The following is a 14388-nucleotide window of genomic DNA, read 5'->3' on the forward strand; positions in this document are numbered from 1 at the left end:
TGAAGACTCTATTATGATGAAATAGGTTTGAAAAAGAAGAAGAAGTCATTTTCAAAGATTTTTTTAAAAGTATTCAGAAGATGTATGTAAAAAATTTAATGTTTTTCAATTCTTTTATTTCATTTTTTGATGAAAATCAATTAAAGATGATTATTTTTGTTTGAATTCATCTACATAAATTGTTATGTAAAGTTTATGTCAATCTTCCATGAATTTTAATTGAAAAAAAAAAACAAAAACAGATGAATTTTATAACATTGAGGTCGACATTTTTATTTTTGAATTCAATACTCCAGATGTCATAAGTGTTACTGAACTAGTCTCAAGGTCATACTAGAAGGAAAGACAAAGTTAAAAGGATATTATCATAAAGGAAGGGAAGTGGTAATAAAATAAAAAATTGTCCTCGAGATTTATAATGAGGTTATATTCCCACCCCACTTTATGCTGGGTAAAGGGAGTGGAATCCATTATTGTATTTTATCATATAGATTTCATAAGGACTTAATAAAAAAATATAAGATAATATCGGCCTTACCCATTAAAAGTACTCCACCTATGAGTTTATAGAAGATTTTTAATGCAATGAACCTAAATTAAATAGACCATGTTGTACTTACACATTTTCCACTAATGAGTGAGCTAAAATAATTAATTATGAGAGCGGTTTGGCAGCTTTAAAGTTTGTCAAGTTTGGTGTTAAACATTTTTTGTAAATCATTTTTTATGGAGTTAGAAGTTTTGGAATAGGCTGATTTTTTGTGATGATGATCTTTACGGTGAAGAGATCATCCTCACAAAAAATCAGCTCATTTTGAAACTTCTAACCCTAGTTTACAAGTTGAAGAATTGTGGACCGTCCAATTTTTGTAAATCACTTTTGATAGGTTTAGAAGTTTTGGAATAGGCTGATTTTTGGTGAGGATGATCTCCTCATCATAGAGATCATCCTCACACAAAATCAGCTCATTCCAAAGCTTCTAACATACATTTTGAAAAATGTTTTGCACCAAACTTGACAAACTTTAGAATTGTTGAACCGTCCCCATTAATTATAACTTCTATTCCGAACCTAAATTAAGTAGACCATGTTGTACTTACACATTTTCCACTAATGAGTGAACTAAAACAATTAAATATAACGGTGTTCTATTCCCGTATTTATAGTCTAAAGTTTGGAATCATTTTCGAATATTTTGGCTTTGACAATCCGGATTCAAATGAGATTAAAAAATAAAATTATCTCTAAATTATGAATGTTTATCATGTATAAAAATATGGAATATTACTTTAAGAAATATTATTATTATGTTAAAATTTCTATTAACTTGATTATTAGAATCCAATTATAAAAAAAAATAGGTCGATCTCAAACATTGTTTAAAATTTAGTTGCGTGTCTCGATCATGCTAGATACTGAGTCGTCTAGAACAAGTTTTCTAATACCTTAGAGGCATTTCGTTCAAAAATTTAAAAAATGAATGTGAGTTTTTAAATCTCTTCTAAAAAATTGACTTGTCTGTCTCATCCATGCCTGGTACCGAGATGACTCTGGCAATACATCTCGATCTCGGACGAGTTTTGAAACCATGATCTCAAGATCGAAACTAAGAATAAATAAATTATAACTAACATATGCACAAGATTGCTCATCACCCCCAATTGGATCTACCATCATTTCCTTTGCAAGTTTCAACCCAGGAGGAGAAATTTAAAATCTCTTACAAGATTCAAGAAAACACAGATTTTCCAATTTTATATTTACATTTTTTTTTTTATCGAAAAAGAAAAGGAAAAAATCTTAGGATAATAAATAAATATAGAAAGCAGATTTCTTCCCTCTAACATACACATATTAAGATCCAACCCCAATTCCCCATATCAATTTTACATTAATAAAATATAAAAAATTAAACCAACAATTCATTCATTCATCTCCATCTAAAATTATAGGGTTTCAACAATAGATGGAAAAAAAAATTCTTTCAATTAGCAGAAGAAGAAGAAGAAGAAGAAGAAGAAGAAGAGACGAACAATCGAATCTGCTCAAGAAAACTAAGATTCTGAGGCCTATCTTTCCTCTTCACATAACCCTTCATTTCTTTCTCTGAATACTCACAGAAGCCCTTCTCTTCATTCCTCTTCCACAACCCATCCGCATAGCTTCTATGCCCAAAATACGCTTCTGCTTCCCTAACGACAACAACTGACCCTCCTCCAGACACCTTCTCTGCACGGATCTCCACTGGAAGTCTTTCATAATGCCCACGACTCGTTCCTTCTAACTCGTCCATCCGAGCCAGAGCGAGTTCTGACACGGCATAAAGTTCGCCCAATACTCGCTGACCTGATCCAGGGAGGTTGAGGAGGAAAGGTACACCATAGGGCCCACATACAAGAGGGTATTTTTCTACGGTACGATATACGCCAAGATATACGACCTCGCCTGTAGGGATAAGATCTTGTATGAGACCATGATTGGGGAAACCCTGTTTAAGGGTTCCGTAAGTGAAAATTAGCTTTCGACTCTCCTCCTTCTCCTCTTCCACGCCCATCTCTTTATCTCTATGACTCTCTACCTATGTGGTGTGGAGTTGGTTGTTGAGATATTTGGGGGAATTATTCTTATTTGATTGAGGTCGCTTTAATATGGGTAGGAGATGATGGCGTAGATATAGGGAAAAACAAATAATCAAATTTGACTTTACCGTTATAATGAACGGCTTATGGAGTTCTGGTTTCACACCAGAAATTAACCATTGCTCCTCCTACCTATTGTCATCCAATTTTCACTTATTACATTCCAATAAATAAATAAATAAAATAAGTAAAATTTTGAGAATATGTAAAAGGAATCCGACTAGCCTTGCTATGATTGTGAGAAAAAAAAAAAAAAAAAAAAAGTTCTTACCAAGCCTCATCCACCATAAAAGGACATCAAGATGAGCACAAGATAAGTCAATATTAAGTTCCCGTAAGTTATTTTTTGTTTACTAGTTATTTTATTTTTAAATTTTACTTATACATGTCTTAACCCAGAGAGGGTGGCTCAATGGCAATTTAGACTCTAATAAGCAGTGAGAGTATGTAGGTTGTGTGTACGGTACCCAATATAAGCAATATTTCCTCATGACCACCCGCAAGGGTGTTCCCTCACTTACCAGGTGTGTGTGATGTGTGGACGTTGCACATGCTCGGGGGAGGGTCCTATATGCCTTGGTTCCGTTATTGGCTCATCCGGTCTCCCTAGTCGAATGTAAGTTCAAACACCTCCATTATCAAAAAAGAATTATTTATGTTTTTGTTATTGTCATAGCTAGTCATATATTATTTTATTTTTTCATGTATTATTAGAATAAGCTAGAAAGTGGCATGTGCAAATGCATGTTACTAATAGGTCTTATTTGTAATTTAAAATATTAATGAAAGGGTTTTTGAAGATAACATGGTAAAAAAACATGTTTTTGTAATTTTGAAAACCAAGCAACATAATTTTCGGGCATGTGTTGTAATTTTCTTGATTTTTGATCGAAATAACCCTGATAATTTTAACTTTAATTCAGATTCCACATTATAAAAAAGGGTAAATTACACTTTGACCCCTTATGTTTTGATGTTATTCCATATGGATAGACCTCATAACATTCTAACCCTAAAGTTATCAAATGAGGTCACTTACACTTGTTTCGTCTTTTTTCTGTCGATAAACAATTTAGAAATGTATTTTACTTTTTAGGTGCTTTTGACCCCCCTTACTTTTTTATGAATATTAGAGATACCCCCCCACCCCTCCACATTTTCAAATTGATGACTTAGATCCCTTGACTGTTGTCCTTAACGAGGGATTGATCACATTTTGAGAGAAAAACTACTTGTCAAAAGGCTAAAAATACCCTTCCAGTCAAGCCATGCCCACATTTGGGAGGATAAAGAATTGTCAAAAGACTAAAATACCCTCGCAATTAAAATCCAATAAAACAATGAAAATCTTTAATATCAAAATTTGTATGGGACGTTGGATTTAGGGTGTAAGATTGAAAGTCTAGAGTTTTCTTTTTGAGAAAGACAGTTATCATCTTCAACTTCTCATTCTGATAAATACTAAAATCCTAAAGAAAACTAATCATTATCCATCCATTCTTCCATGAATCAATATAGAAGAGGTAAGATTGCTTCACTGTCTCATGCCAAGTAAAAATAATTTCAAAATCATGATCATGGTTGTAAATCTCAATTTTTTTTGCATCTTTTTTGAAAAAAAAAAAATTATTTTTCACCTGAGATTTTAATTTAAAATTTGAAAGTTCATTACCCATTCATTTTTTAAATTATTTTTTATTAAATCTGATGCAACCCTGAAATTGTAGCCTGTAAAGGACATTAACTTAAAAAAAAAAAATAGGTTGGAGAAGATGAATGCATTATGAACAATACTTTCCTTACTAAGTTAGTAAGGAAATTTCCAAATCCCATCATCTTTTGGTACCCAAAAACACAATTCGATGCCACATGTTTGTATATAAATGAATTCTAAGAACTTTGAAAACTAAATTTTCAAAAAACACTTATTTTTCACCATAAATTTTAATTTTAAATTTGGAAGGCTGGTAGCAGTTTATTTTCTACACCATTGATCAACCCCAAAAGATCAATTTTTTAGCTAGGTTTTTTTTTTTAATCAAAGTTTTTCCAAGAAATCTAGATTTGAAATCTTACTATGTAGTCACATTAGTCTACACTACCATTAATGTGTTTTAATTGTACTTCTGTTTTAATTGTGTTTCTATTCGAATAGAAACTTAGTTTATGTTAAAAAAATGTTACTATGGTTGTATGCCAACTAGTTTAGTTGAAAGGGCAATTATAAAAGCACCCATGAATTAATAAGAGCAACCCATATCATAGTCAATTTGTTTTGTTTTATATGGGTTAAGAGTTTAGGAATAAGCTGATTTTTGGTGAGGATGATCTCCAGACCATAGTGATCATCCTCATCAAAAATCAACTATTCCGAAACTTTTAACCCATATAAGACAAAAAAAAAAAAAACCATTATTTCATTTTATGTTTCAGATTCCTTTAGATGCACTAGGTAATGTTTTCATAATTCAAAATTTTTTTAAGACTTATTTACTATGATTGACATTTTTTCAATGAGGGTATTTTAGTAAATTTAAAAGGTATTGATTCGCGAATGAATTTAGTGTGAGGGTATTTCCCCCTTTTGACAAGTATTTATTCTCTCAAAGCGTGATCTGTTGTTGGTTCCTGTTAAGGATAACAATCAAAGGATCTAAGTCATCAATTTGAAAATGTGCGCGTGTGTGTGTGGAGGGGGGTATCTCTAATATTCATTAAAAGGTAGGGTGGTATGTCAAAATCACCCTTACTTTTTTTAAGAGTTGAGAGTAGATGAATCACCCAAATAAAATTTTACTGTGAATAAGATTAAAAAATGTCCCATAAGAATGCACTTCACTCATCACATATCTAAGTCAATCATACCAATGCAAATGAGAAAGTAGTGGCGAATTAGACCTATGCACTCAAACTGTATTTGTCCACCTGGCATGCCATAGGTTTTTTTGTTCATAAATCAAAGGTTGGTAAGATTTTGCGTGTTGTATCGAATTAAACCACATGCTTCATCGCTTATGCAGGCCCCCCCATCAATTCCTTTGTGTTTCGAAACCAACATCTCTTTTCAATTTCTTTTTTATATAAAATATAAAACTGAAGGGTTAAAATGGTTAAATAACATCGAAACATTATCTCTCACAAGAGAAGTAAGTGAAATTCTCAAAAGGTTAAGGGGTCAACATGGAATTATACCAAACAATAGGGGTCATAGCGTAAAAGATATCTAACAAACATTGTTATTTTGTGTTCCTCAATACAAATGATAACCCATATATTTTCCTTACTTAGCCCTCCAAAAAAACAACTGGTCGACACTTTAATATAACTCCCTTCTTATAGGCCTTCGAAGATTAAACCCAGCTTGAGTGATGGTGATGTAAAGCTAACAGAAAGAGATTCAGCTTAAAGGAAGGTTTCATTTTTAGGGAATTTTGTAAATAATGGGTTGCTTTAACTTTTCTGTCATGGTCTTTTAAGAATAGTGGAACATATATTCATAGACAATCAACTAGCTATTATTGGCCAAGGGTTTGGGTTTTAGGTGCTAAATTTATAAAATCAATCACGAGGAGCCTGTTTAAGGCCTTAGAGATCCTTCCGACAAGGGGTGCACCTCGGTTTGGTTTTCTTTGTGGTTAAATTGGAATTAAATCAACATGGGTCGATTCCACTAAATAAGAACCATAACCAAATCGAAATGCTAATAGAACCGAACCAACCCAAACCAAAGTAAGGTCGGTTTGGCTCGGTTCGATTCCATGGATTGCCAATATCCTATAAACTTAGTTGGAAACACACACACACACACACACACACACACACACACACACACACACACATATATATATATATATAAATAAAATAATAATAAAAAAAATTATATAATAAATCATTAATCTATTCATTAAAAAAAAGCATTAATTTTTTTTTTATCGGTAAAAAAACCATTAATTTAACCATAAAGAAATCATTAATCTATGTCCTAACTCCTAAAATAATTTATAAGAATTGAATAAATTTATTTATGTATTTATTATATAAGGTTCGGTTCTCAGTTTGGTTCCATACAAAGCTTGAACCAGAACCGAACCTAATTGATCAGTTCTCCATTTTCTAAACCCATAACCAAACTGCAACTTGTTCCAAACCGACCAAAAGCTATTGATTCTTGGCTTGAACCGGACCAACTTGCACTCCTACTTACAACTATGACCAATGAAGAGTTTGAGGATAAAGATCAAGAATTCTGACCATTCCTAAAACTCAACAGCAGTCCAAGAGATTTTGGAAGAATTTATTTTAGTTTTGAGTATAGTTGAGTTTCGCTGGTAAGGTTTGCGAGTGTTGATAAAACCATGACCTAGCAGCTTCAATTCCCTCCTTCACTCACTGATAGCTAGGGCTGTTAATGGATCGGGTTTGAGCCCAATCCAGTCTGGCCTGTTATGGATTGTGTTTGGGTTTAATTATTAAGTTCATTTAGTCATGGGGCGGGGTCAGACTAAGCCCATTTAATATAGGGTCGATTTTGAGTTTTGAATCTAGGCCCGGCCCTCTATAATATAATATATAATAGTTTTCTTATAAATTAACAGTGATCCCCTTAACTTCGTTTTTTAGAGAATTAAGAGATTGTAAATTTGAAATGAGAGACGAAAATGTGTTTGAAAAATTTAATAATCAAAAATTATTTTTGATCAATTTATTGTTTTTTGGTATCTTTTCTGTACAACAATAAAAATAAATAATAGTTTAAAACAAGTTTGGCCCGACCCAGCCCACAAATGACCTGAATATAGGTCGACCGGCTTGGAATAAGATTTTATTTCATAAGCCCGAGCCAACATTTAGATGGGTTAGATTCGGGCCTAATTTTTAAACCTTAAAAAGCATGGCCCAATCCCCTCCACTTGTAAAGAAGTTGCCTTGCATTATTTGCTAACCTTGATCTAATGAAACAATTTTTGTTTCTAAAACTATTCGTGATCCATGAATCTTAAGCAAAGTTTGTTAGGGATCTCAATGAAAACGCGTAATATTTTCAAAACATTTAACTCTATTTTAATCTACCAAACTTGCTAAATTATCATCATTTTTGACCACCATTTCCCCTTTGGAAGAGATGGGTATCTTTATTTTATTTGTGATGGCTTGCACCATAAATACTTTAGGGTCTATATGATTGAAGAGAATATAAATTCCTTAAGAAAATGGTCATGAAAAATTGAATTCAGCCATGCCATTTTATTGCACCTAGAAAAATGTTAAAAAAGAGTTGGTTTTTTAATTTTGGGCCGGGGTAATCGTGAGAGAATAACATCAGGAGATGAGAAAATACTTTTTGTCGGGTTGGTATGGGAAAATATATTCCCACTCAGTGTGGGGCAGAAAAATGAATTCCAAGGAAAATGTGCGATTATACATCAAAAATTGAATTTTTTTTCCAGGGAAATCATTTTCCCACCTTTTTTCATGAGACAGGTAGAGAGTCCAAACAGCATTTTTCTATTCTTAATAATTTCTAAAGAGATCTTCTATTGCCACACCAACTTTTTCTCACGCCACCCCCAAGATGTGTGTTAACTCCTTGGTGATTATGAATGGGGGGTGGCAATACAATCTCTCTTGTTTAATTACCTTAAATTGTTTGAGATGTTTATCTATGATACCTTTGCGTTCATCTCGGATTCTTTGATGGGAGACCAATGTACTAGACATTTCTAGATATATTAAAATTTTCTTATCTTGATTTTTGAAGTGACGTACGTATGATGAGAGATTATAATATGGTTTTGTTTCTCTATAATCCTACTATTCTAGTAAGAAATTAAAACATATTCAATTGAAGTTGAATGCCAATTATAGTGACCTCAATGAGTTTATAATTCATAAAATGCTGACTGTGCAAAGATAATTAATGTATAACCTAATGTAATCCTACCTAAAAGAACCTAATCTCAACCCAACAACTAACAAGATAATTTATGAGATAGACTTTTGCACTGATATGTGTATCTTATATATTTTATTTTAATGCATTATGTAGCACCATGTGAGGTGCTACATAATGCTATTTACTTTCTATAAGAATATAATAAAGTACTAGAGAAAATATTAGATCCATTAATTAAAGTAAAATATATCAGAACGAGGAGGAAGGTATATCTCACTTTCCAGATTAAACAAAATATAGGTTGTGTGTATGTGTATGTGTACGTGTACGTGTATGGGCGTGTGTGCATTTACCCTATCTTTCTCTTTATTTATTTTAGTTGAGGGTGGCTCTGCTTTAATGGTTTGAGCTTGGATTATGTGATTCAGCATTTGTTTTTGTTAAGGAGTCACGATTCAAAATGGTGTCCAGTTCCTATAACAAATTACGATGTCTATGTGGCATGTTTTTATCGGAGAACAAACTTATAAGGCTGCGTGCCAAATAGAAAACAGCTTGATTAGGAGTCTGATGTGTTTTAAACTCTTACCAAAACTTGGTACTTAGACACACCTTGCCAATTCTATAGGAACATGGAATCTTACCTGATCATGATTCTTTGTTCTGACTTGTTAAGTTAGAGGATAAACTTATTGAGCATTTGTTCTTTATTTTGTAAAGAACAAAACTCTAATAATAGGGTTAGGTCTCATTGCCAACCAAAAAATTAAGGTTTTGTCTTATATGGGTTAAAAGTTTCGAAATGGGCTGAAACTTTTAACATCATCAAAAGTGATTTACAAGTTGAAGAATTGTGGACAATTAATTTTTATCAACAAAAAAAAAAAAAGGGTTAGGACTTTGATATTAAACCTTAAAAAAAAAAAAGAAATTTAATAGCTCATAAGTCTCAGACACAGTACAACTTGTCCATGCTAAGACAAGGCAATTTTCCCTGAGTAAATGTAATACCCTGAGTCAGGATAAATCTCTATGGGTGGCTAATAAGGGGGTTTTGAACTCAAGATCTTTCTCTTTTTGGAGGGAGGCCTTGCCCATACGCTCAACGCTCGTTGATTATATTAAATTATAACTGTATGGAAGAGAACTTGAAAACTCAACACGAGTCAATTTAATTGAACCAAATAAGTATACATTCATTTTATTAAACTACATGCTTTCACTAGTTACACTATTCCTATGTATTGCATTTATCGGGTACTTTTTTCAATAAGCCATTAATGATCATATGAAATATCATATTTACATTATAAGAAATTCAATAGAAGAAACAATTGTAGAATTAATGTAATTTTTATTTGTTCTAGTATATAAATAAATGGAAAATATGGTCCAAGAAATAAATGCCCAAGTTTTCCTTGTGGTCCCAATTCCCATATGATCTCTATGCCTCATAAATCCATACTGCTCCTGAAAGAATAGTTTTGCCAAAAACCATAAATCCTACACTAATGATAAGATAACAACTATAAATCGATTGTTGAATCACTTGATGCCTGTGATAAGAATTTCTAAATGATAGTGATCGTTGTAAAAACTTGATGTAGATTGCAGATGAACAAATATTTAAAATAAAACTTCGGTAAGTCGAATTCGTTTCACAAGGACAGTTGGGATTCAAATGTTCATTCGGATTAAAAACTAAAACAGAGTTAAACAAAAACAGATTTGTTTTAAAAACAAAACAGAGTTGTAGCAAATTAGAAAATGAAAATTAGCAATAGAAAAGAGAGATTGAAACTAGTGAAAAAGGGGTTAGAGAGTTCAAGTATACCATTACAAGTCATCCATAATGCTGAATCGTTCTAAAAATGACTCAATCCACGAAGCAAGTCATTACTCGTGGATCGGAAGATGATTCGATGTAACCATTAATTGTAACCCAAGAGTATTCATGAAGATATCTGATTTAGACAAGATTATCCGACTTATGCTTCCATTCATCACAGAGCATAAGAGTTCTTGAACTTATCTAAATAATACTCATCAAAGCTTGAATTAGAAGCATGAGTTAGATGATCTCATCATAAAGAGATTCACAGATTTAACATTTAACACAGAAATATAGAATTGAAATAACATTAGTAGAATGAACTTATTCCGGCATCCTTGATCTTTCTAAAGATGATTTAGCTGATCATTGCAAGGATCATTTTGCAGCAATAAGAAAATAAAAGAAGATAGTAAATGAGGAAGAGAATGTAAAACAATGCTATACTTTCGATTCCTTTTTTCATGGTCTCCCAAGAGAATTACAATAAGAATTAATGGGGGAAAAGCTAACACAATCAACTCTTGATCCCTTCACTACTACAAAACACTCTCTCTAAAAGAGAAACTAAAAAAAATGCAGAGAAATTAGGGAAAAGAAGAGGGTCAAAAGGGACCCAAGAGGAAACCCCTTTTTTGAAATCAACCCTCTAATTTATAACATTCACAATCGGGTTATTGGGTCAACTTTTCGGATGATTCGCTTCAAAAGAATCATTCAGTTACAACCACCGAAGTATTTGGAACATCCTGTACAAATCTTGAGGTAAAATTCCTCGAGATCACCGCGGAGCACTAGGGCCCTACCGCGGAACGGTGACGTGGCAACGAAATTCTTCGAGATTTTGTTGGATGCTCCCTTTTTGCTCGCACATTGTAACCAACTTCGTTTCGTGATTTGATAACTTTCACGTGCGCTTTATTCATCTGTAATTAGCAATAAAATCTCATTAGCTCTCTTAATTTGGAGAAATGATTAAATTTGTAATTATTTAAAGGTATTAACATTTAAAATGTGATAGAATTTGTGAAATTATGGTCCCAAAATCACATTATTGGGACCTTAGATAGAATATATATATATATTTTATATTTTACGTTTCTCATTAACATTTTGAATCCCACAAAAGGAAAATGGAGCAATGCAATATTATGTTATGGTTTTGTTAACGTGTGCCTTTAGTGCAATAAATACATATTTGGGGGTATTTTGATATACAAATGTTCTTTTTAAGGGTATTTTCAATACAAAATTCAAAGTTTCAAGTGTAATTAACACATGCGAGGGCACACGTTAACATGTACCCTAACCCTATGGGTGTGTGCTAAACTTAGGTGCGCATTAAAAGGCAATAAATACATCTAGGAGTTGAATTTTGTACTAAAAATACCTTAAAAAACAATCTTTTTAACCCAAATACCCCCAAATGCTTATTTCCAAGATGTATTTATTGCACCTTAACAAAATCCTATATTATTTATATTAAAAAAAATTAAATCTAAACAAATAGGTTCTAACAAATCTAAAGAAAAAAATAGACAACAACAATCTTGGCATTGCACGTGCCTTGGGACTAGTCATTGGAAAAGACTATGGTCTATGGATTGGGCATAGCCCATATACAAGCCTGGTCCATTGTCTACATGGACACCCGTTTACTAAAATATATATATATTTATTATTTTGAAATGGAAGATTAAATTTAATACATAACTCCCACCAGTCTCGAATATTTCTCAACAAGTTTTTTAGTCAATTATGCCAAATTTTCAAAAATGAGTTATAAAATAGGTTAAGTCAAAATTCAATCAAGTTGTCAACTTGGTTGAATAGCATAATAAATAATGTCAAAATATAAGTGGTTAGTAGTTTTAATCATTGAAAAAATTCTCCAATTATTTTTATAATTCTTCAAATCAAGGATTAATCGATTAATTGGTATTTTTTCTCTTCACCCTCAAAATTTTATTTTCGACAACATTCAAATATCAAGAATAATAGGATTGTTAATCTTTTTTCTATTTTTAAAGAAATATAGAAAATACACTATTAAAATGTTAAATTTCAATTTGATTTTTTTTTTCCAAAATATCTTCATATCTAATGGGTCAGGTCAACTGTGACGTAAACTAACTCCGCAGTGTTACCGTTATAACGGACTAACGGTTTCCTTTAAATCATGGAAATGAACCCCACTCGAAAACAGTGTTAACCCTCCCCCTTTGTCGTATCCTTCGATATCTCACTTGTCGTCACTTTAAGGGACCATTTAGTAATTTCCTCAATTTTGAAGTACCATTTACGTAATTTAAGCAATTAGTGGGAGAAAAAGACAAATAAAAAGAGCTCGAGGATTTAACAACTTGCTTGACCTGCGTGGGAAGAGAGTTGCGCACTTTCTCAGCACGCATTGCCGTCCGTGTAAATGTAATTCAGGTGGGCCCAATTTGAGGGACCCACGTGGCGGCATCTAGACGCATTCGGACGTGAAAATCATGGTGAGGGCCTCTTTCATCGGTCCAGCGTGGTGTGCGGTATCGGCGGCGTTGAACTCCACCTTTGACTACCGAGCCTGGGAACAGGTCAACACCAAACCAAAACCAAACCATTTTCTTTATTTTATTTTTTATTTACTAAATAATAATAATAATAATTACTATTTTAAATTGTGTTTTAATAGATTGATAATTATAATGCACATAATACCCCAAAACTACAAACAATACATTTAAGGCTTTTGTTAACGTGTTCCCTAAGGGCACGCATCAATTAAATGTGTGTCCCTAAGACGCATGTTAACAAGATCTTACATTTAATTAGGTAATGAAACTCAAAAATGATCTACATGTGAGGACGCACCCTCACTTACCTAGGGCGTGTGATGTGTGGGTGTTCCACGTGCCCTGGGACAAGTCCTTGGACAAAATCATGATTTTTGAATTCTGCAAAGCCCAAATACAGGTCTGGTCCCTATTTACAGGGATACCTAGTTATAAAAAAAAAATAATAATAATAAATAAATAAATAAATAAAACTTAGAAATGACCTTATTTATGCATACAACAAGATTAGAAATGGGAACAAATTTTGAGATATCATTGATTTCTCCATCAATCTATCTTTTTGATAGGGAAAACTACTCGCAAATCGGACGAGTGCATCTTTAGGGTTCAGAGAACTATTTTATTGTTATTCGATCATTATCATACACACCCTAAACACATTACATTACACAACAGCTCTCAAGCATTTTTTTCTCCCCTAAATAATATTTTCTTTAAATAATAAAAATAATCGAATCCCTAAAATTAAGTTAATCAAAACATAACATCAATGAACTAAGAAGATTTTCTATATTACGATTTAATTCAACCCTATTATTGTAGAGGTCATTTTTATCCTTATCTATGATTGAGACACGTTTGTCCAAAACAAGATGTCCTATAGATTAGAACGTTGATCAATCTATAAGAAATCTATAGAATTATCACGCATCACAAAAGATCCCCACCTTTACCGAGCCAATTGATACGAGTGAGTGTCAAAGCCCACCTTTGGCAGATCATAATGCCCTAAAAAGTAAGAGAGTTATCCCTAATAGCACTGTATGAGCTGAGCACCTAAGCAAGAATAGCGACATAACTCTTATGATAGGTCAGACAACTAAGAAAACTTGATCTATATAAAATCAAGTCGTAATGTTCACAAGACAAGTCTATATTAACTTGCAGCTCGGTAAAGCAACCATCTTGATCTCAGAGCCTCAAACATGATAAGACAAAGAATTCAAGGCAATCTGAGCTCTTTATCAAATATAATCCATAAATTTAATGTGATATTCAAAAGGTTTTGTGTGGTGAGAAAGTCTAAGTAGGAAGAAAAAAAAAGTGTTTGGGGAGAGTTCTTTCAATTTTAGGGGCATATATGTAAATAACACTCGCGTTTGAGTTGATACAACACCATGACTGAAATAAAATAAAATAATTTTTTTGTGAAAGGTAGTTCTGGAAGACTTGTCAAAAAG

General features: G+C 32.6%; 1 protein-coding gene across 1 annotated transcript; it reads right to left on the reverse strand.

The window, feature by feature from the left end:
- Window positions 1-1729: 1729 nt before the first annotated feature.
- LOC147408270 (AIG2-like (avirulence induced gene) family protein) lies at window positions 1730-2672 on the reverse strand. Its single transcript, XM_086437187.1, has one exon. The coding sequence runs from the start codon at window positions 2553-2555 to the stop codon at window positions 1986-1988; it is 570 nt and encodes a 189-aa protein (XP_086293313.1). The 5' UTR covers window positions 2556-2672; the 3' UTR covers window positions 1730-1985.
- Window positions 2673-14388: the final 11716 nt, after the last annotated feature.

This window comes from Akebia trifoliata, chromosome 3 (assembly GCF_017979445.1).
Source record: "Akebia trifoliata isolate Shusen 1 chromosome 3, ASM1797944v1, whole genome shotgun sequence".
NCBI classification, from domain to species: Eukaryota; Viridiplantae; Streptophyta; class Magnoliopsida; order Ranunculales; family Lardizabalaceae; genus Akebia; species Akebia trifoliata.